Source organism: Chinchilla lanigera, unplaced genomic scaffold (assembly GCF_000276665.1).
Source record: "Chinchilla lanigera isolate Chin_1 unplaced genomic scaffold, ChiLan1.0 scaffold00132, whole genome shotgun sequence".
Classification (NCBI taxonomy): Eukaryota; Metazoa; Chordata; class Mammalia; order Rodentia; family Chinchillidae; genus Chinchilla; species Chinchilla lanigera.
Genome location: NW_004955533.1, coordinates 1,354,594 through 1,375,839, shown reverse-complemented (window position 1 = coordinate 1,375,839; position 21,246 = coordinate 1,354,594). Strand labels below are relative to the sequence as shown.

The following is a 21,246-nucleotide window of genomic DNA, read 5'->3' as shown; positions in this document are numbered from 1 at the left end:
TCTCAACTATCTGATCCACCTGAAGCACAGTATCAGGACTTAGAACGATGATTCCAGCCCCACATTCACTGCATACCTGTGCTCTGCATGAAGCTGCCTGGTTCCGGACACCATGTGCAATAGGATAGATGTGGTCTGCGTGTGCCCCTAGGGGTACCTATGTTGGGCGCTTAGTCCACAGGGTGGTGAGGTGCACAGGTAAAGGCAGTACTAAGAGGCACAGCCCAGTGAGAAGGAACTGACAGAGTTCTCACAGGACCCTGCTTGGTTCCTGAGAGAGCAAGCTGTTATAAAAGCCACAGCCAGACCCTAAATCTCTCTCTGCTTTCTTGTCTCACTCATGTGCTCTGCCATGATGGCATTCACCGCAAAGCAAAGCAGGCTGTTCATATTTTCCATGTGCAAAACTGTGCATGAAATAAGCCTCTTTTCTTTATAAGTTAGTCAGCCTAAGGAATTGTGTCATGATAACAAAAATCAAAAGGATCATCCATGGGAAGACTGCATATTCTCACAGGGAAAACAGCACTCAATTTCAACCATGAGAATATAGTCTACAGAGCACCACGGAGGTCACAGAGCCACGGCAGGAAGACGCCACTGTGACGAGGACCCACCACAGAAAGACACCAAGATGCTACGCAAGTGACAAGGGAACAGTATGCCTGAAGAGTCTCTGCAGAGAACCTCCTTGGGTAGGCTGCATATTCCTACTGTTTATGAAGTAACAAGCATGAAAGAATTTCTAACAAGAAACACACAATCTTTAAAAAGGAAAGACCCTAAGAGATGGAGACCCAACAAGACTAGAAAGGAGATCTACATATAGCACAAGATACAGGATCAGGTAGATCTGACATCAGAATGCCTTCTAAAGCTGGGTGTGGGATGCATACCTGTAATCTAGTCAGGAGGCTGAGGCAGAGGGGAGCACCCCTAGGGCAATCCCCAGTACTGGGACTGGCGGGGAGGAGTGGGGCCCAGTGACAGAACACTTGCCTAACATACATGAAGTCTTAGATTCAATGTCCAGAACCACCAAAAAAAAGAAAGAATATGCCAGCCTCCAGGGAAAACAGGAATATTAAGGGAAATGCACACAAAAATAATTGTGGTACACATCAGCAACAATTTCTATTAATGCTTATGTCACCAAAGCATTGCTCCAAACTAATCAAATCTGGGAAGCACTCCGTGTCTTTTACTAGACATTTTAATGTAGAGCACTCAGGAGCTTCTCAACATGGCTCATGTTCATTTTTCTAAAAAACGAATCTGATCACAGCCTTCCTGGATCTCTACAGAACACAGAAGCACCTGATCTCCCAAAGACAAGCTTTTGACTCCCCAGTGCGGCAGCCCCATCTACCAGGCCCACAGCATTTCGCCCCACCCTGGAGCCTCCCACTCCCTCTCCCTCATTTGAGAAAAGCTCATCCTCCAAGATATTACAGAAGAAAGTAAGCAGCACAGTGCAGCACCTGCTTCTGAGGCTCTTCTGCACCAAGGGCAAGCAAACACGGAGCCCATCCTCACCCACAGCCTTGTCCAGCAGCCACCCTGAAAGGAGCTAGAGACCCATCCTTCTCAGCAGCGGCCTTCACACCTTGTGTTCCTGCGCAGGATGCCCCATACCAGTTCCAACACTGCCTTTTCTGCCAAGCTGTCCTCCCCCAGGGCCACCTCTAGATGCCCTCACCCTCGTCATCTATCACCCTTTTTCCTTTTGTCTTTTTGAGACAGGGTCTCACTATGCAGTTCATGCCGGCCCTGAGCTCACTTTGTAGCTCAGGACGGCCTCAAACTTGTAATAATCCTCCTGCCTCAGCCTCCCAAGTGCTGGGATTACAGGTGTGTGCCACCACGCCCAGCTTATCACCCACATCTTCATCTGCTTCACCTGCTGCTTCATCATCACATAAGCAGCCAAGATGGTAGCCTGTCTTATCTGCCCATGCACCCTGCATAAGCAACTGATTGCTCAGTCAGTGCCTGCTGGGTGGACAGACGCACAGACAGATGAGAAATGCAGAAGTATTTAAAATAAAGCTAAACTCATCTTATGGGATACAGAGAAACTTCATTATTAACATGGTTATAAGGGCTGCCATCCAAAATGTGCCTAACCTGAGTCTGGTAAAAACATAGACCTCAGAAAGCCATTACTGAAAGAACAGCCAATCTGAGCCGGGCGTGGTGGCGCACGCCTGTAATCCCAGCACTCGGGAGGCTGAGGCAGGAGGACTGTTGAGAGTTCGAGGCCAGCCTAGGCTACAAAGTGAGCTCAAGGCCAGCCTGAACTGCATAGCGAAACCTTGTCTCGAAAATACCAAAAAAAAGAACAGCCCATCCACATTTTATGTGACTTCTGGGCACACAGAGAAACAACACACATCCAAGACCCATCTGCCCGAGGACAGGGTATGAGACCACAGACAGGCATTCCTGTACACTATAGCTTCCTCTGCAGCCAAGCAGCATGAGAGAAGGGAGAGCCACTCCGAGCCATTTCAAATCACCTGAGTCTCACTGTCCTTTTTTATTTATTTATTCATTTATTTATTTATTTCATCAACAACTATGCCGGTTCTACTTCCTCTCCTACTCTTAAGGACACTTGTGGCTCAACCAAAATGAAGTGACGTGCTAATCAGTCAGCAGAAAACAAGTTTTCCTTACTGGCACATTCAATCTCGACCGGAGATAGCGGTGTGCTCACGGCTAAATAGGACGCATGGAGTCCAAGCAGCAGGCCCAGATTCCTCTCTGTGTCTACCAGAGGCGAGGACAGACTTCCCAGATCTGGTATGGTAACAACTTCCTGGTCAGGCTGGAAAATCAAGTTTATCATCAGTCTGAGAAAAGGTTCATCAAAAACATAACACTTAAAAAAAAAAAAAAAGTATACACTTAAGATGCAGTACTGCCCTGATCAGGACAAGTGAGTGTTCTGGACACCCCGTTCCTACATCCTGTAATGAGTTTATACCACTGCCAAAGGAGCGGATAATACTACATAAACCCTACAAGCCCTAGAAAGTGGGCAGTGGAGATGCAGCACAAACACCGAAGAGTAGATAATGACTTAGCTACAATATTCCTTAGGGAATTAAACAGTTTCCAAAATAATTATCCATAATGTTTCAGAAAATACAATGAATTACATACATAAAAAAGTGACAATATAAAATATGACAAGTATTGCTGTAGATTAGTGAACTATGACCACATACACCAAGAAATTAATTCTAAGAAAATCTAAAAAAAAAAAACTACGAGTTTTAAATAATCTTACTTTTCTAGTCACACCAGACAATTTACAAAGTTGATTTTTCTCTTGATAAAATGTCTTAAATACTACACGATGCATTTAGTAGATTTTATTACCTCTGAGTACCTGCAAAGTCAACCCAAAGACATAAACCCAGTGCTCGTGAAAATGTATGAAGGACGTATTTTTACATAAGAACTACGCTTCAATACAGTTCTTCCCCACAACTGCACACTCAATGTGTAAGCTACTCTAAGTTTCTATAAGCTTACAGTAAAACTATAAAGACCAAAATTTAACCTCTTTTCACATACAGATTTTTTGCATACTGGTAACTTTTTTCAATTTCAAAACCAGTACATCATAAATCTTAACATGAACATATAATCTGATTTATCTAACATACATTTTTACCACTTAATCCCCCCAAAGGCCCAGATGAGTACTTTACAGTAAAAATCTTCTCTCACAAACACGGAGAAGACCTCCCATGACCCATCCATGTCATCCCACAAGTATACAGCCTCACCTCTAAGTACTGGCCAACACAAAAGGCATGCATGGATTCCCGGGTGTCTTCAAACTGCAAAGCTGCTTCTAAAGCAACCACTGGGTCTTCCCCTGCAAACTGAGCTAAAATAAAAGTGAGAACACAGCATGACTTCAGTCACTGTGCCCAGACAGGCACAGCTCACGTGGCACATAAGAAGTCAGTCAGGCAGCTGACCTCAAAAGTGAGGGTTACCAGAGTACAACGACCTCCCGCCCTCTCTCAGGCTTGCCTGGACCAACTCAGAACTTGGAACCAGTTTCAACCAAGTTTTTAATGGGAAAAAAAATACACAGTGATGAGAAATTCTTTAACTGTGCCTGAATTTGTTAAGACAGAAACCAAAATCAGAGATACATGAAAATATGGGCTGGGGATTTAACTCAGCAGCACAGTGCCTGCCTGGCAAGCACAAGGTCGTGAGTTCGATTCCTGGTACCGGGGAAAAAAAAAAGGAGCAAGACCATGAAAATATGTAGGGGCTAGAGCAGAACTAAGAGATCATTCATAATCTTAGCCTTACAAGCTTAAAAATAACATGCAGCTGGGCATGGTGGTGCACACCTATAATTCCAGCACTGCAGAGGCTGAGGCAGGAGGATCACCAGAGTTTGAGCCAAGCTTAGTCTACATTGTCAGTTTAAGGCCAGTCTAAAATATACAACAAGACCCTGTCTTAAAACAAACAAAAAATAATATATACCTGAACTTTTAACCATGAACTAAAAAGTATGGCCTACCTAGAATGCTATTTCCTGTTAAGGACTGTGTCTGGAAATCCTTTATGTCATACACTTTGCCATCAATCACGGTCCAGAAGCCTCCATCTTTATTGTGGTTCTCCAAATCAGCTTTGCGTATAAGTGTCACTTCCTCATTATTTCTACAACTTTGACCTGTAAAAAATGACTCTGTATATACAGAAAACAAAAATCAATCAACTGATCAAATGAAAAGAACAAATTGCGTGAAACAGATAAATCAGAATCACAATGGGAGAATAATGCCTCTTTCTGTAACACTTAGAACTTCTATTACAGTGTTCTAATGGCACAGACAGACATACTGAACAGTGAAGCTGAATAAAAAACACAAAAATACATACGTATTTTGTGAAATGATCTTTGACAAAGAAGTCAAGACAACGCAATGGAGGAAGAATAATCTTTTTACAAATAATGCTGGGAAAACTAAATAGCCACATGGGAAAGAAAAATGAAGTTAGACCCTCATCTTAAACGGTACACAAACACTAGACCAAGATGAAAACCTAAGAGCTGAAACTATGAAACTCTTACGAGAAAACAGGGAAATGTGACAATAATGAATTTGGAAATGATTTCTTAGATATGATATTAAAACCAAGAGCAATCATAGAAGAAAATTAGGTAAGCTGGACTTTATCAAAATCGAATACTTTTGTACGCTGAAGGACATTACCAAGGGTAACAAAATATTTGCAAATGATGTATGTACTTAATGCCATCCACCTTCAAGATTAAGGACCCAGAAAAGTAATTTCCAGGGACCTCTGATTATCAGCAAGTTCAAGGCCATCCTGGACTACACAGTGAGACCTTGTGTCAATAAAACAAAAACAAAAAAATGCTTGCCTATCCTAAGGCTATTTTCCTCAGGACAACCATGACCTCTTACTTGAAGCTCTAGTTGGATTTTTAATATAAAATGAATGCTAAAACGTAACTTCAATTTTGAGTCCAGGAACTCAGAACCATGCAGACCATAGTGACTTAAGATTCAAAACTGCCAGATCTCAAAACTTTGAGAAGTCAAAGAATCACTTCAATTTGGTACACGCTGCAGATGGTGTCTACAAGGAAGTGCTCAGCTGACTTCCAAGGAATTTCCTCTCCCACATCAATGCCTGCCTCCAGGGTTCTACCATATCTATACACTTTATTTTTTATTTTTTCGGCGGGGGGGGGGGGGGGGGGTCCCGGTACTGGGAATCGAACTCACAACCTTGCGCTTGCGAGGCAGGCGCTGTGCCACTGAGCTAAATCCCCAGCCCCCATATCTATACACACTTCAATAGGACCTTCAGAAGACACCTCCTAGGAAAGGTTTTCCAGAATATTCTAAAGGAATCAATTTCCAGGTTTAATAACAATTACTAATGTAAGTCTTCCTTAAACATAACCAAATCTGTTATAATTTGGATTATCTTCCTCTTCCTTTTACACTGCCATCAGTAGAAATAGGATAATAATCAGTCTTCCAATTATTTTGTCTTCATGATCTTCAGACACAAAGACAAAAATAGGTCAGACGAAGACAACACTTCCCTTCGTGAAGTCCTTAAAGGTTAAATGCCGTACCCATTATGCCAGGCCAAGCCAGCTCTTCATGGTCATCCCTCTCCTTTCCAGGAGCCAAGTGGTTGAAGCGATCTAGGTGCTCCAGCAGGCCACCCAGCAGGGGGACGGCTCCAGCCTCTTGCATGAGACCAGGATTTTTACTGAGCAGAAGCACTATAGAGACCACCAGCTCTGGAAGGAGTACACCTACATTTAAGGAAAAAAAAAGTGTTAACATTTAATTAAAAGTATTTGGGCCGGGGATTTAGCTCAGTGGCATAAGAACCTGCCTAGCAAGCACAAGGTCCTGAGTTCAATTCCCAGTACCAAAAAAAAAAAACAAAAGTGTTTATCCTGGAAAGTACTTTGTAACCTTTATATTTAAATTCTAAATCATAAAATACAGAACACTTGTCCCTTTGCATATTTCTACAGTGTATTTTCTTTTGAAAGAGACATATAGTTGTCAAAAAGAACCCTCTGAGTTCCAAAAATATTTTTGAAAAATACTATGCCTAAAACACTACTATGAACGATAGTTTTCACCCATACGTTTGCCATCAGAGAAAGCACTCAAAAATAACAATGATTTACCAGGCATGGCAATGCACACCTGTAATCCCAGGGTTCAAAAGGCTGAGGCAGGAGGACTGCTGCAAGTTCAAGGCCAGCCTCGGCTATAAAGTGGATTCAAGGCCAGCCTGAACTGAACAGTGAAGCCCTGTCTCAAAAAGACAAAAAAAAAAACTAATTTCACAAAATTAACTTTTAAAAAAGACTAATATTGGAATGTATTAAGGTTTTGAAAAGGACAACTAATGTTTATACTGTTGGAATACAATGAAACAGTGTTTGGGTGTGGTGGTACATGCATGTAATGCTAGCACAAGGCCAACCTGGGCTACACAGGGAGTTCAAGGCCAGCCTGAACTACATAGCAAGACCCCGTCTTAAAACAAAATTAAAAAAAAAAAATAACAGTCATCATTGCCCTCATTATTGAAGTGCTAATGGTGGTGTACAAATATCAACCAACTGCATGCATTATTTACGGCTTCCACACCAAGCGGCTTAACAGAACTATTGGTTAAAAAAAAAAAAAAAAGAAAGAAAGAAAGAAAGAAAAACACAAGAGGATCAGAAAATGTATAGAGTACATGGCACGCATTTTAATCAGGGAAAGATATATGCTAGCTTTCCTCAGGTTTCTAAAGTAAACAGGAGGCCCAAGGCAGGAAACAAGAAAGGTACCAGTGAAGTCCCCTTCCACGATACAGGCCACCTCAGCAAAGTGTCGCCAGCTGACAGCAGCAACGCTGGCCGCCACGGGCAGTATGTCCCCGATGTGTGTGCACAGAAGGGCTATATACTTCTTCAGCAAGGAGCCAACACCTGTCAGCTCAGGACCTGAAGGGAGATTCAGAAAACGTCACTGTCGCTACTGAGAACATGCTCTGCAAACCCACCTGACTGCTCCACTACTCCACTTTTACGGCTGCGTCTCTTGCCTGTAAGAATGTTCCCCAACAGGAGCCTAACACACTCGGTCTTTGGTTCTTTTGCACATTATGTAACCTGAGGGGCAATGAATTTGACTGTGTTGAATTTTACACCCTGCACCACATAGGACCTAAAAGTTTGAGTCTATAAATACTAAAGTCATAATTTACAGAGATTTTAGACTTTAGCACACAAACACTTTTCCTAAAGCTTGTAAACTACTCCCAACGAACAAAACTAGACATTTTTCCGCCTCATAAAATCTTCAACTTTCTGCCTCCATGGTTCTTAATGGCTTCACATTACTATAACCTCTATCTTCAAGACAGTCACCTCTTTTAGACTATAAACTTGCCTATTTGAACCTAGAGGTTTCTATCATAAACAAGTACCTAACTCCTTCTAAGAAATAATTTATTCCTTTCACTTCTAAACTTAGCTATAAAATTATCAACAGAAGCAGCAAATGTTTCTACTCCTAAAGGAAAAGCAACACTATGGAAAACCGGCCTCCCGCCACGGTGCTGACAGAAAGGTGCCCTCCCCCGGATGCCGCATGCAGTGCGCAGCACATACACATCAGCCCGTTTCAGCCATGGGCAAACTTGGGATTATCCAGCTCTGCAGCTGAGAAATCCCTGGTGGTGTGGAAACTTAACCCAGGGTCTAGCAGCAACAAATCAGAGTTGTGAGTGAAACCTGCCCTTCCTCCCGCTACAGCCATCTGACTCATGAGCAGTCTGCCACCATCTGGGTCCCGCGTCCTGTCAATCATTAGTGTTCTACCACGCCATGGGAGTGTACACTGAGCACAGAGAGACCTATTTCTAATGTCTACAGAATTTCAATATGAAGCCAACACAATTAAAGATATAAGTAGGTATAGTACAAAACTATTTGACCAATAAAGTGTATCCAAAATGAAGTCTCCAAAACTGCTGTATTTAATATAAGGACTATACATATGAGCACACATAATAGGCAAATCAAAAATAATAATAATAAAAACCCGAGACATACATAAGACACATTCACCTGTAGACAACTTACTGGAAATATCTAAGGTCTGACCAATGCTCTCTCCAGGATAAAGTTTACTGATAAGTAAACGCTGAAAACGCAGTAACAAGTCCAATGAGGCAGACCTCTCACGGCTGTGTTGCTCAAAGTCCAGACATGATGAAATCCGACGGGCAACGTCTTTCAATCTGGCTACAGTCTGAGAAGCAATGTTTCTAGGTAGGGGAAAAGAGAATTATAAATTGAACAAGTTATTTCTGTTAAAAAGACAGGGCAAGCCGGGCATGGTGGCATATGCCTATAATCCCAGTGCTCGGGAGGGAGAGGCAGGAGGATCATGAGTTCAAGACCAGCCTGGACTACATAGTGAGTTCAAGGCCAGCCTGAACTACAGAGTGAGACCCTGTCTCAAAAAAAAAACAGACAAGAGGAAAAGGTAGCAAATCACCACATAGTGTCAGAAGTGCACATCACACGAGGAGGCAACCTGCAGCTGGCTGCCCTCCCCAAATGTAGCAGGTGTATCTGTGCAGTACACACAACCTCAGCCAAAACTGCACAGAGAGCTAGGCACAGAAGCTCACACCTGTAACCCTAGCACTGTGGGAGGCTGCGAAAGAAGGGTCAAGAGTTCAAGCCCAGCTTAGGCAACTCAATGACATGGCAAGGCCCTCAGTGACATAACAAGGTATTTTAAAAGGCTGAGAGTGTAGTTCCCTAGGTTCAATCCCCAGTACTGCAATCAATCAATCAATATGCCTGAGCTCTTAAGATTCAAAAAATATAATGATGCCCCTTTTTACAAACTTGCCTTGAAGAATCATCCAAATTAAAAGTGGATCTTACTCAAAAAGGAACATTTCTATATAAAACTGCTCCACTGCTTTTTTTCCTCCAAATGTGCATTTCAAATATAAATGCTATCTATCCTTAGGACACGACTCACCTGCATTGCTATGTCTGCCTTATAGATCTATCTTCAGCACCTACTCTGAGAGGGCACGAGGATGGGCTATGCAAGGGTACCTAGGACTCAGGAAACAGGAAAAGAAGACCAAAGGAAGTACCAACACCCCTCCTTCAGAACAAAAGAATTACAAATTCTCCTGTAAGGTGCCCAAGAAGCATGGACACAAGGAAAGGAGTAGCAACTCCCATCTCAACAGTGCAGTGAGACCAGAGCCGCAAGCTGTCAGCAAATAGGAAGAAAGGACACCACCATGAACCTCCAGGAAGTACAGTTACAACAGCAGTATTTCTGATTCCACACACAGACTGTAAAACACCAGACAGGGCTCTGTCACAGAGCAACAATCTCTGCCACAGGTGAGCCAGGCCTGATCTCTGGTACCAAGAATAGAAAAGATTAAAAAAAAAAATTTTTTTTAGAAAGAGAATAGAAAAGATGAAGTAGTTTACTAGAGGCAGAAGTCAACAGAGGGGAGACAAGAGCCAAAGCAGGCCTGGTTCCAGGACAGCCACTAAACCAGACGACTCCCACAGCCCATTCCAGGCAGGAATGTGCGTGGGTAGGCTGGTGAACATGTGTTGCTGCTACTGTCACCAGAAACTGTCCTGAGACTGCCACATAACGCAGAGTCAAGGGCATGCTTCTGGCTCCACCTCTTTGATTCCTAATGTCACAGCAGGTTTGCTGAGAACATCTATCCGTGGCACCTGCCCCATGGCTCACACCAGGGAACTGTCCGCAGTGTACATAAGGACAGCAGCAGGAGCCACAGTCAGGGGTTGAAGTCCTCCAGAAACTTCTCTTACATCCATGGACTTCCTTGCCCTCATCACACACAACAAAGGTGAGCATATCCTGGGGTCTCCACTGCCACCTGACCTCACCTTGCTACTAGACTACCTGGTAACCTGCCCCAGCAGTATCTTAACAGAAGAACTAGGTCTAGTATTTGGCATTTAGCTTGAAGAAGCAAGACACTAATACCAAAACTGTTTACTTTATGTTCTATCATTAAATTTAGCACCATAATCAAAAGTTTATCTCAGGTGGGTTCAATAATTACAAAAGTCACAGCTCCTTATTTTCAAATATAAATACTATCATGTGGCTTATTGTCGGCATAAGAGTGAAGTGTTTCTCTCAAATTAGGTTTAAACTTAGGTTTACATAGAGCAGAGTTTTGTTTAATAAATGTGCAATCACTTTTTTCATTTTTTACCAAATTTCTTTCACAAACTGCACTCTTCTCTGTTCTTTTTGAACTAAGTTCTTAGCCAACTGTGTCTGAACACGTGGGTCCTTGCCAAGATTCACTTTGGCTAACAGTGTGAAGCTGAGTTATTTTTAACTCCTCCTGATCTGGTCTTCAAAAAGAAAGCTTTATTTTAGTTTTTAAATTAAAAGCTGTCTTACAAAGACATAAATATATATTATATATATGATATATAGAATTAGGCAATGATAAAACTAACTTTTAAAAACTAACCTTACTGTGAAGATTTTTATTTGCAACTACCTGCTTATTAATGAGGATAAGAATCTTCTTACAGGTTTATTCCACACTTCATTTTCTTTCATGGAAAATTTTACAATCTCATGTACGCCAACCTCTCTTTTCATCTACATTTAAGAATCTGCTCTTTACCCTAAAACCTACCCTAGGTAATTTTCAGAGAAACTTTCCAACAGGCAAACTGTTTTTAAGATTCTACTGTTACGTTTCACTAAACAAGGAAACCAATGACCACCAATCAAAATAGAATTACCTAAGAAGTTGCTGTACGAGGTGGACCAGAGGCAAACACTGCTTCCCAGAAGATCCATAGACCCCTGTATTAATAAGGTCTTTATCCAAAGGGGTTCTACTTCTATGAAATGTTGGGGCGTTTGCTTCCTGTTCATCGATTTCTTTTTCCTTCTGTGCTTCATTTTTGGCTTCAATATCCTATAATTTGTAAAACAGAAAATTGGTGACCAGTGATCTCACCAGCAAGTGAAAAGCCACATTGAGCTAAGCCCTAACTCCAGAGCCCAGCTGTCTCAAGACTCTGTGGCCTGACAAACAAAATGGCAATACTGGCTTACACCTGCACATGCATGTGTGCACATGTACAAACACACACACACACACACAATCTCAGCAGTCAGCTGATCAGGTTCTAAACAGACTATTCTTCCTACGGATCCAATGGCCACGCTCCCACTACTCACAGTCTCCTACTACCATCCAGAGGCTGTTTTGTAAGGACAGGAAATAGATGACACACACACACTGATTCAAAAAAAATAACAAAGCCACTCTGAGACACTGTAAACAAATGGGACCCATCAAATTCCACTCTAAATTAATTAGCAAAGAAAAAACATGCTCGCTAAAGAACATGTACACAGGATGATCATAGCAATTTTGTAAAGTGAAAAACCAGAAACAGTCCAACGCTCCAATAGAAAAATGAATGAATAAACAGTGCTATAACTATATAATGCGATACTGCTCTATAAAAAAAAAAGTGACATATGCACTGATGTTACTGTGTCTGAAAATCATTATGTGAGGCAAAAGAAGACGCAAAAGAGAAGGGTTCCACAGGATTTCACCTATGTGACACTCCCAATAGGTGCCATTTAGCTCATTTGAGAAGCAGAGGAGTGTCCCCACTGGGTGCAGAAGGGCACAAGGAACCTCACTGTGTGACAGAAATGATGTGTGTGATGAAGGAGGCAAGTGCCACACTCATTCAGACATGGAAAGCAGAGCATTTTATCACATCTCAATAATATCCTAACAAATTTATTAATTAGTAAGAGAGTTATAAGTAAAAAAAGAAAAAAGTAAAGAAAATACTTAGATGTGATAGAAGTTCCGTATTTTATTTGTTTTTTGTTTTTTTTCCGGTACCGGGAACCAAACTCACGACCTTGCACTTGCCAGGCAGGCACTGTGCCGCTGAGCTACATCCCCAGCCCTGAAGTTCCGCATTTTAGTTTAGGCAATTTCCAGCAGAAAGTCTGATTTACACACATGAATGAGTGTACTTTTCAATCTCAGCTCACTGCTAACTCACAACTAACTGCCCTACCCGTTCCCATGCCCTGGAGGCCTGTACCTGAATTTCTGCAGAAATGGCTGCATTTAGGGCGGACTCTAATCCTCCATCAGCCATCAAGCTGCCCACCAGTAGATCAATCATGAATCGACGACCAGGACTTATGTTTACTTCATTGCCTGAAACTAGAAGAGGAAAATTTGTTTGCCAGTTTGAGTGGGGAACATCTCCTCCCACAGCCCGTCTGCACCTCACCCACTCTGAGCCCAGGCCCACCTGTGCAGGGCAGGAGAGCAGACAGAGCACGGGCCCGCTCCTCAGCTGTGGGCAGCAGCACAGACCAGCCGCTCTGCAGCACGGCCTGGGCAGCAGACTGCACTGTGTTCAGCACACCCGCACTGCTGGCCAGCGTCACCACAGTCTGCTTCAGGCTGTTCAGGAGGACACTGCCCAGACCTAAACCAAGGAATTCCGGGTCAACCTGGTGACTAATGGCAGCATGCAACTGAAAGGAGAAAAATAATTTTCACTTAGGATGGCTAAAAACAAACGGCTTTTAAAATCTTACTAAAAATCAGGGGAAAAAACTAAAATTTTCTTAGACTTGATTTCAAATAAACACAATTCACTTCTCATTACAGGTTGCATATCACTTATCTGAAATGCTTTGGACCAGAAATGTTTCAGATTTTGGACATTTTCAATTTGAGAGTATTTGCACATACATAAGATTACCTTAGGAGTCAGACCAGGTTCCAAGTCTAAACACAAACACAATTTGTATTGCACACATATTTTATACACATAACCTACATGCAATTTTATATAGCATTTTTTAAATTTTGTGCATGACAATCCATAACAGCTGAATCTTGGAACCAGCCTGTTTGACCACTGACAGACAATGGACAAAGGAAATGTGGATATCTATGCATAATAGAATACTATTTGTCTATACAAAGGGATAAATTCAAGATATTTGGAAATTCAAGATATCAGGATATCAGATATTCAAGATATCAGGAAAATGGATACTTCCTGAAAACATGATTTTAAGTGAAATAAATCAGATGAAATATCCCATGGTTTCTCTCATTTGAGCAATCCAAGTCACAAAAAAACACAAACTGAAAGACTGATAAAAGGCAACTGGGCCAGGTGTGGTGGCACACGCCTGTAATCCCAGCACTCAGAAGGCTGAGGCAGGAGGATCGTGAGTTTGAGACAAGCCTGGGCTACACAAAGTGAGCTCAAGGCCAGCCTGAACTGCATAGCAAGACCCTGTCTCAAAAAGACCAAAAAGAAAAGAAAAAAAAAGGAAATTGGGAGACAGACAGATCTTTTGCAATTGGGAAAGGGGACAGAGACAGAGACTGAGGCTGGGGGACAGCACGGAGAGGCGGAGACAGGGTGTAAGATGTGTCATGTGCATGCACTAACTGCCCTCAGTGGCTGTGATCTTTATGTCAGAGCATGAACTAAGTAACAACAGCAACAGTAATAATGAAACGAGGAAAGGCGATCTAGGGACAGAGGGGAGGATGTGGGTGGGGAGGGGAACAGGGTTAGAGTTCCTGACAAGGACAACTCTGAAAGGGAAAGGGTGAGTGTAGGTGTAATACAAGGGAGGAAGTAACATTGGGAGAAGTCTGGCTGGTTTGGGTAGCTTTCACTTTCAGGCAGTGCTACGTGGAACCACGCTTACTGGGCAGAGCTTTCACAGTTCAACAGAGAGGCTAGCACTGTCTCTCGCCAGGTCTGTCTCTTTCTCTCTCAGGCTCCTGCTGTCTTATGCAGTTATTTCACCACTCAACAGTAAATCCAAGGCTGCCTCCCTCAATGAGTGTACAGAAGCTGATTACAGCAGGAATAACACAATCCATACACTCTTACCTGTACGCAAAGCTGGCCTCTGGAATAAACAGAAATTAACTGGATCAAATTCTTTAAGTCTCACACACATCACTCCATCGCGATCTTACTTTAAAATACTTTAAATGTTTCATTAGCTGTCCACCTAACAGGCTAAAAGCCATACCCTTCATTATGCACGCAGAGTCACAAATTCCTAGGGCACTTATAAAAGGAGCAGAAAGAGGGAAAGCATGGACACCTGAAGTCGCAGAAGGTTCAGCGTCGCCACGGCCATGCACTCCTTTTCTTGTGGTGGGGGCCAATCTGCAGTGCCATCCATTCCCTCACTCACTTGCCGCAGAAGGAGATCCAGCTGCTCAAAAGTCATTGAACAGATGTCCACCACGAAAGGGACACGGAGGCCAATGGACCACTCAGAGCATGAAGACCAAGCAAAGCTCTATAGAAGAAACATAAGAACCTAAAATGAATCCAGAAGTTTAGCTACTGATCTGTTCCACAGGAGACTTCCCACTCTGCATGATAAACATGCCTTACAGTATACCTGGTCCTCCCTCTAACTGCCTGAACGCATGTGACCTTTCACGCTGTGTAGTTCACGTACTATCACTTTATAGTTTCCCTCCCATTTCACTACTCCCATCTCATTCTGCCACACCTAAAAAGTAATAAAGGTTTTTAGAAAATTTTTTCACTCTCAAAATTACTAGTGTATATTCATGAATGGTTGTGTGACTCTGAACCCACTTAAAAGTAGTAGAATAGCTCTAAGTACACATGAAACATTAGGTGTAACTATACTACCTTCCTCACAAGAGAGAGGAAATAATCAGCAAGGATCTAGAAAAACTGAATAGTACCATCAATGAACTGATCTAAGGGATACTTATAGAAAACCTCATGCAACAATAGCAAAATAAACATACCTTTCAAGCAAACACAAAATATTTACTATATCCTGAGGCACAAAACAAATCTTAAATTTAAAAGAATCAAAATCATAGTTTTCCCACCTCAAGAGAAACTAGAAATTGATAACAAAATGGTAACAGAACAATATCCAAACACTCTAAAATTTAAAAACATGAGTAATTCACGGGTCAAAGAGCAATTCTCAAGACAAATTAGCAAGTATTTTGAACTAAACAAGTATAAAAATGTATCAATATCTGTGCCTGTGGTTAAAAGCACTACTTAAAGAAAGAGACTTACAGAACTAATTCACGGCTCAGCACAACCGTAAGGTATGAGTACAACACAAAAACCCATGGCATTTCTACACGCCAGCGATGGGCACACGGGAACCAGACTGCACGAGACACCACACCCAACTGCCCACGCAGTACCTGGGCTGGGCCACATGCAATTCCAACTATGTGTTTGGTGTCCAGTCCTGGCAGTGCGGCAGGCTCTGGCTTGGTCACACGCAGAGTGTCGAAGTGCTGGCACTGGTCATTGCTCCCCCAGCTGTGCACCTCGCTGTCCTCGGTGAGAGCCAAACAGTGGGTAGAGCCTGCCGCCACATCAATCACCTTCTTCCCTAAGAGAAAAGGGGGACACGAAGCAGCTTTAAGCTTACAACTTCTCCCAGAAACTGAGGTCAAAAGGCAATTAATAATAACTGCTTAAGGATAAACTGTTTCTTTAATATTAAGCATAGTTCATTTGCTTTGAATATGCTCGTAAATCTCGTACTTTGTCAGCTGTTATTTGTGAAGACTCATAGCCTACTGCTAAGATCTGTTCTTTCTCCTCCTTATTGAATTTCATTCAGAATGAGATCAGAGTATTGTTTTTAATAATATGAAGTAATTTATTGAGGATCCCAGTGAACACAATGGATTAAGAACTAAAACTTCACATTCTTAGTTTTATTCTTGGTTTTATGTTTTTTGGGTTTTTTTTCCAGTACCAGGAATCAAACACGTGACCTTGCGCTTGCCAGGCAGGCGCTATGCCACTGAGCTAAATTCCCAGCCCCTCTTAGCTTTACTCTTATAGGATGAAATTCATGTTTTAAACAATAATAACAATTTTTTGAAGTGTACAGGCTACTTCTGAAATTAATTAGGAAGGTTACAGAATTGAGTTTTTTTACCTTTCTACACAGCTCAAGGATTTTAGTGGATTAGAAAGAATCTACTTAAAGTAGCAGCACATAGGAAGCTACAATTTTATAAGTACTTCTGTAGCCTCTTTTCATCAACTCTTGTAAGAGACTGAATTAAGACAGAAAGAACTGTTTTTTTAAACATTCTTAGCCACTAAAACATTCTCACACATTTTCACACAAAATAATGTTGATGACAGTGTATTTTTCAGTAAATAATCAATTTTCCAGCCCCAGCTATAACTATAAAAAGCATACTCCTCACTGAGGAAGTTTTTCTTAAAAGAAAATTATTTTTCTCCCAAAGTTGTATGATATAAAAATCTTTAAAACATTTTTCATATTTAAATAATACTAACAAAACATTATATTTTTCTTTTTTAGGGCATCTCACATAATATACATGAGGAACATTTCTGAGCAATGTCAACATATAATTCAGGTGAAAAAGTACTATAAGAACAATTCTATTGAAAGAACCTCTTGTACATTAGGGACAACAAAACTAATTTAAATACGCTCATGGAGTAAGCTATTTCTGTACCTAATAAGTGAACTAAGGCAGCAGATTTCCCTTACTAATGGAGGGGAGATAAACAAGAAGCAGGTGAAATCATGCTACAGTTCCACAGCATACAGTGAACTATGTTACCCTACAACCCACCTCAGAAGCTTGGAAAATAATAACCACTTTATGAGCACACAAGCCTCTGGGGACGCAAACTATCCATGTGCTTTGCAATGAAACTGGTGGCGAAGGAAACAGTAAGCCTCACTTAAATGTCACAGAAGCCAAAAAACATCAATGAAGAGTGAACACCAGGACCCACTAAACTTCATTCTCATACCAAACGCCACCACACCCCAAATGTAGGAACACAGCCAGGCTCACTTGGTTAAAATACCTACAGTCTGGTCCTTTAATAAAAAGGCTCCCCACCCCTAAACTACAGAAGATGCTAAAGGGCCTCACCTGATGTGCAACTCACCGACTTCCCCTTCTTCTTTGCTTTCTTGTAAGCTTGCCTGTACTTTACCAGGTCTCCACTAGAATGGAGATGGCCTACACTCACCAACCCAAGCAGTACAGAAAAATCCAGCTTTCCCCTTTCAAAACTTCCACCTACAACCCAATGCCAAGGTTCTGATGGCCCCCAACTTGCTGAAGCATGTATCCACCTTGGTAAGAGTGTCACAATTAGCACTAAAGCATGTATCATAGGAGTTCCCATCCCCACTGTCCCCACTGCAGAGGCAGCTGCATGCAAGGAAGATAATCTCCAACCAGACCACCCCAAGGAAACTAGATTCCATCTCCCATGTGGCCCACAGCACAATGCATGAATGCATATCCACGGTTCCTGCAGTGTTAGAAATACATCTGACACGCTGAGAAGCAGCTGCCTCCCTGGGCCCAGCTTCCTGAGTGAGGAACTCTCCAATGTTAGAAAAACTAAGTAGAGCCTGGCATAGTGGCACACACCTGTAATCCCTGCACTCGGGAGGCTGAGGCAGGAGGATGGTTGCAAGTTTGAGACCAGCCTGGGCTACAAAGTGAGCTCAAGGCCAGCCTGAACTGCACAGTGAGACCCTGTCTCAAACAGACAAAAAGGAAAAAAAAAGAAAAACTAAGTGGGTATCGAACTGAATTTGATGAAAATAATTCTACGTCAAAATAATAATAATAATAATAATAATAATTCTAGGCCACTTTTTAATGTAGACCAACCACTTCCCAATTATTATCTATACCTACTGAGTCATTTATAAAGTTTCTAATGACAAGCCACTCATGGAATGTCAGGTTAAGAAAAGAAAACTCCACAGAGTTTAGAAGACTGGTAAAGAAGCTACCCCAAAGGGTTTTAAAAGTTTACATCGGTACTCACCTTGCAAGCCTTCCAAAAGTTTGGGATAACGAACATGTTCCTCTGTTCCATGCCCAAGTCTTTGATTGTCACCTTTTCCCCATGAATAAACTTGGCCATCTTTCGTCAAAGCAATTGAAAACTGACTTCCACAGCGGACTTTGATGACATCTAAATCCTGAAGCTTCTCAATCAACTTTGGCGTCTTGCAGCCATCACTACCACCTCTGCCCAACTTCCCATAGTCACCATCTCCCCAAGACCACACTTGTCCTAGAAAATACAAATGTATTTAGGTAAAAACAACTGTACCTTTCGATGGACATTTTCAAACAGTTGAAAGTTATGTAACCAGAGGGCAGGGGGTACAGCTCAGCATCACGGTAGCAGAAACATGATTCTAACAACATCTGTACCATCAGTGGTAGTCGAACCCACATGGTTAGGAAAGTATATGAAACGACCTTTCATCTTACAGCAAAGAAACTCCTACAAGTCAATTCTCAATGTGTCTTTCCAGCCCTATGGGAGAGAGCAGGCTGAGGGATCCCCCAGCTGATTCTGACAGCAATGCCCACTGCCAAGGACTAACAAGATGCCATGGACAGGGCACCACAGTAGTAGCAGATAACAGTCGTGAAATTTCAACATAATGGGCCAAGGGTATTGCGCAGGGGTAGATCAACTGCCTAACATGCACGAGGCCCTGAGTTGAGTACCCAGCAACACACCAAAAACAACAACAAAAGGCATGATTCTAAACATAAAACCTAATAAATGTACCCACAAAAATAGAAAATTGGGTATAAAAGTATGATCTCACTAATGAGCACAATTAAAATGAAAAACAAGCAACCAATGGAGCAACAAAATGGAGACTGTTACACAGACTAAGCAGGACTTAACACTGGGAATGCAGAGTAGCTGAACTTTAGGGAATGTATTAGTGTTAACCAGAGGTAATTCAGAACATCAATTATTCCATTTAATTTTGACTTTTAGATAAAACACAAAACACCCTCTAGGTAGTAGCCACTAGCTGTCTGGCTTTCTCTGGGCCTCTTCACTGACTTAAAAGGCGGATGCCAAGCAGGGCAGCCTCACGAAGTTCACCCTAAACTCAATCCCACCCATCCAGGTAATCAGCGGTGTGAGTTCTACATACCATTCTCAGTCACAGCCAGAGTCTGAGCGTCCCCACTGCCACATGCGACGTCAATGACCTTTAGTCCTTTAAGACCAGCTACTAGCATTGGAATGGCCTCATCTTCACTAGAACCTTTAAACAGACATGATCGTCATTACTCAGGCTCTCTAGGGCGGACAGCCTGTCTACATCTCCCGCTGCATGCAGTGGACATACCATGGCCCAGCCGGCCGTAGTTGCCACGGCCCCAGGTGTACAGCTCCCCCTCGGCAGTGATGGCCGCACTGTAGGTGCTACCGCACGCAATATGCACCACGTGCTTACCCCCCTGCTTCCCTGAGAAAGCAGAGATCACCTTCGGCTCCTCCAAAGGCCTGTGGGAGGAAGGGAACAGATTATGAGCATCCTTCTAGGCACTTCTCAGGGTTGGCAGAGGACGTTCATCATCTGCACTAGACTATTATAGTATCGAGACCGCTTTACCTTTCAGGGATCTTGTGGAATAACCAAGAGAAAACCCAAACACTAATGCTGCCAACACCTGCTAATGTGGAACCTAACACCATGCAGAGCGTCCAGAAGGAATATCCAAATAGTTTCCACTAGAATCTCATACACAAAAGCCCACACCCACTCTATTCACAGTACCCCGAACACGGTCCAGTAGGAGCAAGAGGAATAAAGGCTCAGTAAGAGTGGTTCGACAAACTCTATGTGAAGTGAAAGATGCCAGAAACAAAATCCTATGTTGTAAAATTGTGCTTATACTGAATTTTAGAAAAGGCAAAATAGTATCAACAGAGGACAGATCAGAGATTTCCAGGAGCTGGAGATGGGAAGGTACAAAGAGATTTCCAAACGCAGTGGAAACACCCTCTCTCTCAGTTGCAGTAGTTCTAATAGCACGGACTTACAAAAGTCAGTTATACCCTGCAGACTGATTTGAGTGACTGCATGCAAACTTTCTAAAGAGACTAGAATTTAATATATACATATACATACACTGTTATTTACGAAATAAATGTGGACTGATTGAAGCCAGGTTTTACTAATTACACCGTAACCTGCAGTTCACAAATGAAGTATGAGGCAGCAAGGATTAAATAGAATTCTGTTCTTATAATCCAGAATACATTTCCTCCAATGAGTAACACTTTCTCGAGAATGTGTGCAAGCCCACTCTGCCCTCTCAAAGACATGGTTTACTTACAGCGTGACCCTCTAGAGGCACAGACGTACACAGGGACAGCCAAGGACTCTACTTTGCACTTTCTTAAGAAACATTTTAGACCTAGTAAATTAAAAAATACCATCCTATACTTCAGTGCCTCTCGAGTGTCATGTGCCCCATGCCAATCCCACTCCCTTCCAGTGTGAGCACAAGGACTTTTTCTTTTTTTTTTTTTTTTTTTTTTTTGGTACTGGGGATCAAACTCAGGACCTTGCACTTTCCAGACAGGCGCTTGTGCCGCTGAGCAAGATATTTGCACAACAGAATCAATTTGCAGGAGAATGAACAGGCTTTTAATTAATCAAAGCCAAGGCTTTTTTTTTTTTTTTTAAAGCAAAT

General features: G+C 42.2%; 1 protein-coding gene across 6 annotated transcripts in view; it reads right to left on the bottom strand.

The window, feature by feature from the left end:
• The window catches only part of Herc2 (HECT and RLD domain containing E3 ubiquitin protein ligase 2), a 184,367-nt gene that overhangs the window by 113,202 nt on the left and 49,919 nt on the right, over positions 1-21,246 (bottom strand). For 5 of the 6 annotated variants that reach the window (XM_013507678.1, XM_005410402.2, XM_013507680.1 and 2 more), the window contains 14 exons: positions 19,893-20,050; positions 19,695-19,808; positions 18,551-18,802; positions 15,898-16,091; positions 14,790-14,990; positions 12,953-13,181; positions 12,737-12,861; positions 11,396-11,574; positions 8,690-8,874; positions 7,391-7,546; positions 6,161-6,346; positions 4,562-4,732; positions 3,801-3,904; positions 2,680-2,830 (listed from right to left, as the gene is read on the bottom strand). In XM_013507678.1, coding sequence (XP_013363132.1) covers positions 2,680-2,830; positions 3,801-3,904; positions 4,562-4,732; positions 6,161-6,346; positions 7,391-7,546; positions 8,690-8,874; positions 11,396-11,574; positions 12,737-12,861; positions 12,953-13,181; positions 14,790-14,990; positions 15,898-16,091; positions 18,551-18,802; positions 19,695-19,808; positions 19,893-20,050 — 2,405 coding nt within the window. The remainder of the gene's footprint in view (positions 1-2,679; positions 2,831-3,800; positions 3,905-4,561; positions 4,733-6,160; positions 6,347-7,390; positions 7,547-8,689; positions 8,875-11,395; positions 11,575-12,736; positions 12,862-12,952; positions 13,182-14,789; positions 14,991-15,897; positions 16,092-18,550; positions 18,803-19,694; positions 19,809-19,892; positions 20,051-21,246) is intronic. The other variant, XM_013507681.1, reaches the window with a different exon arrangement.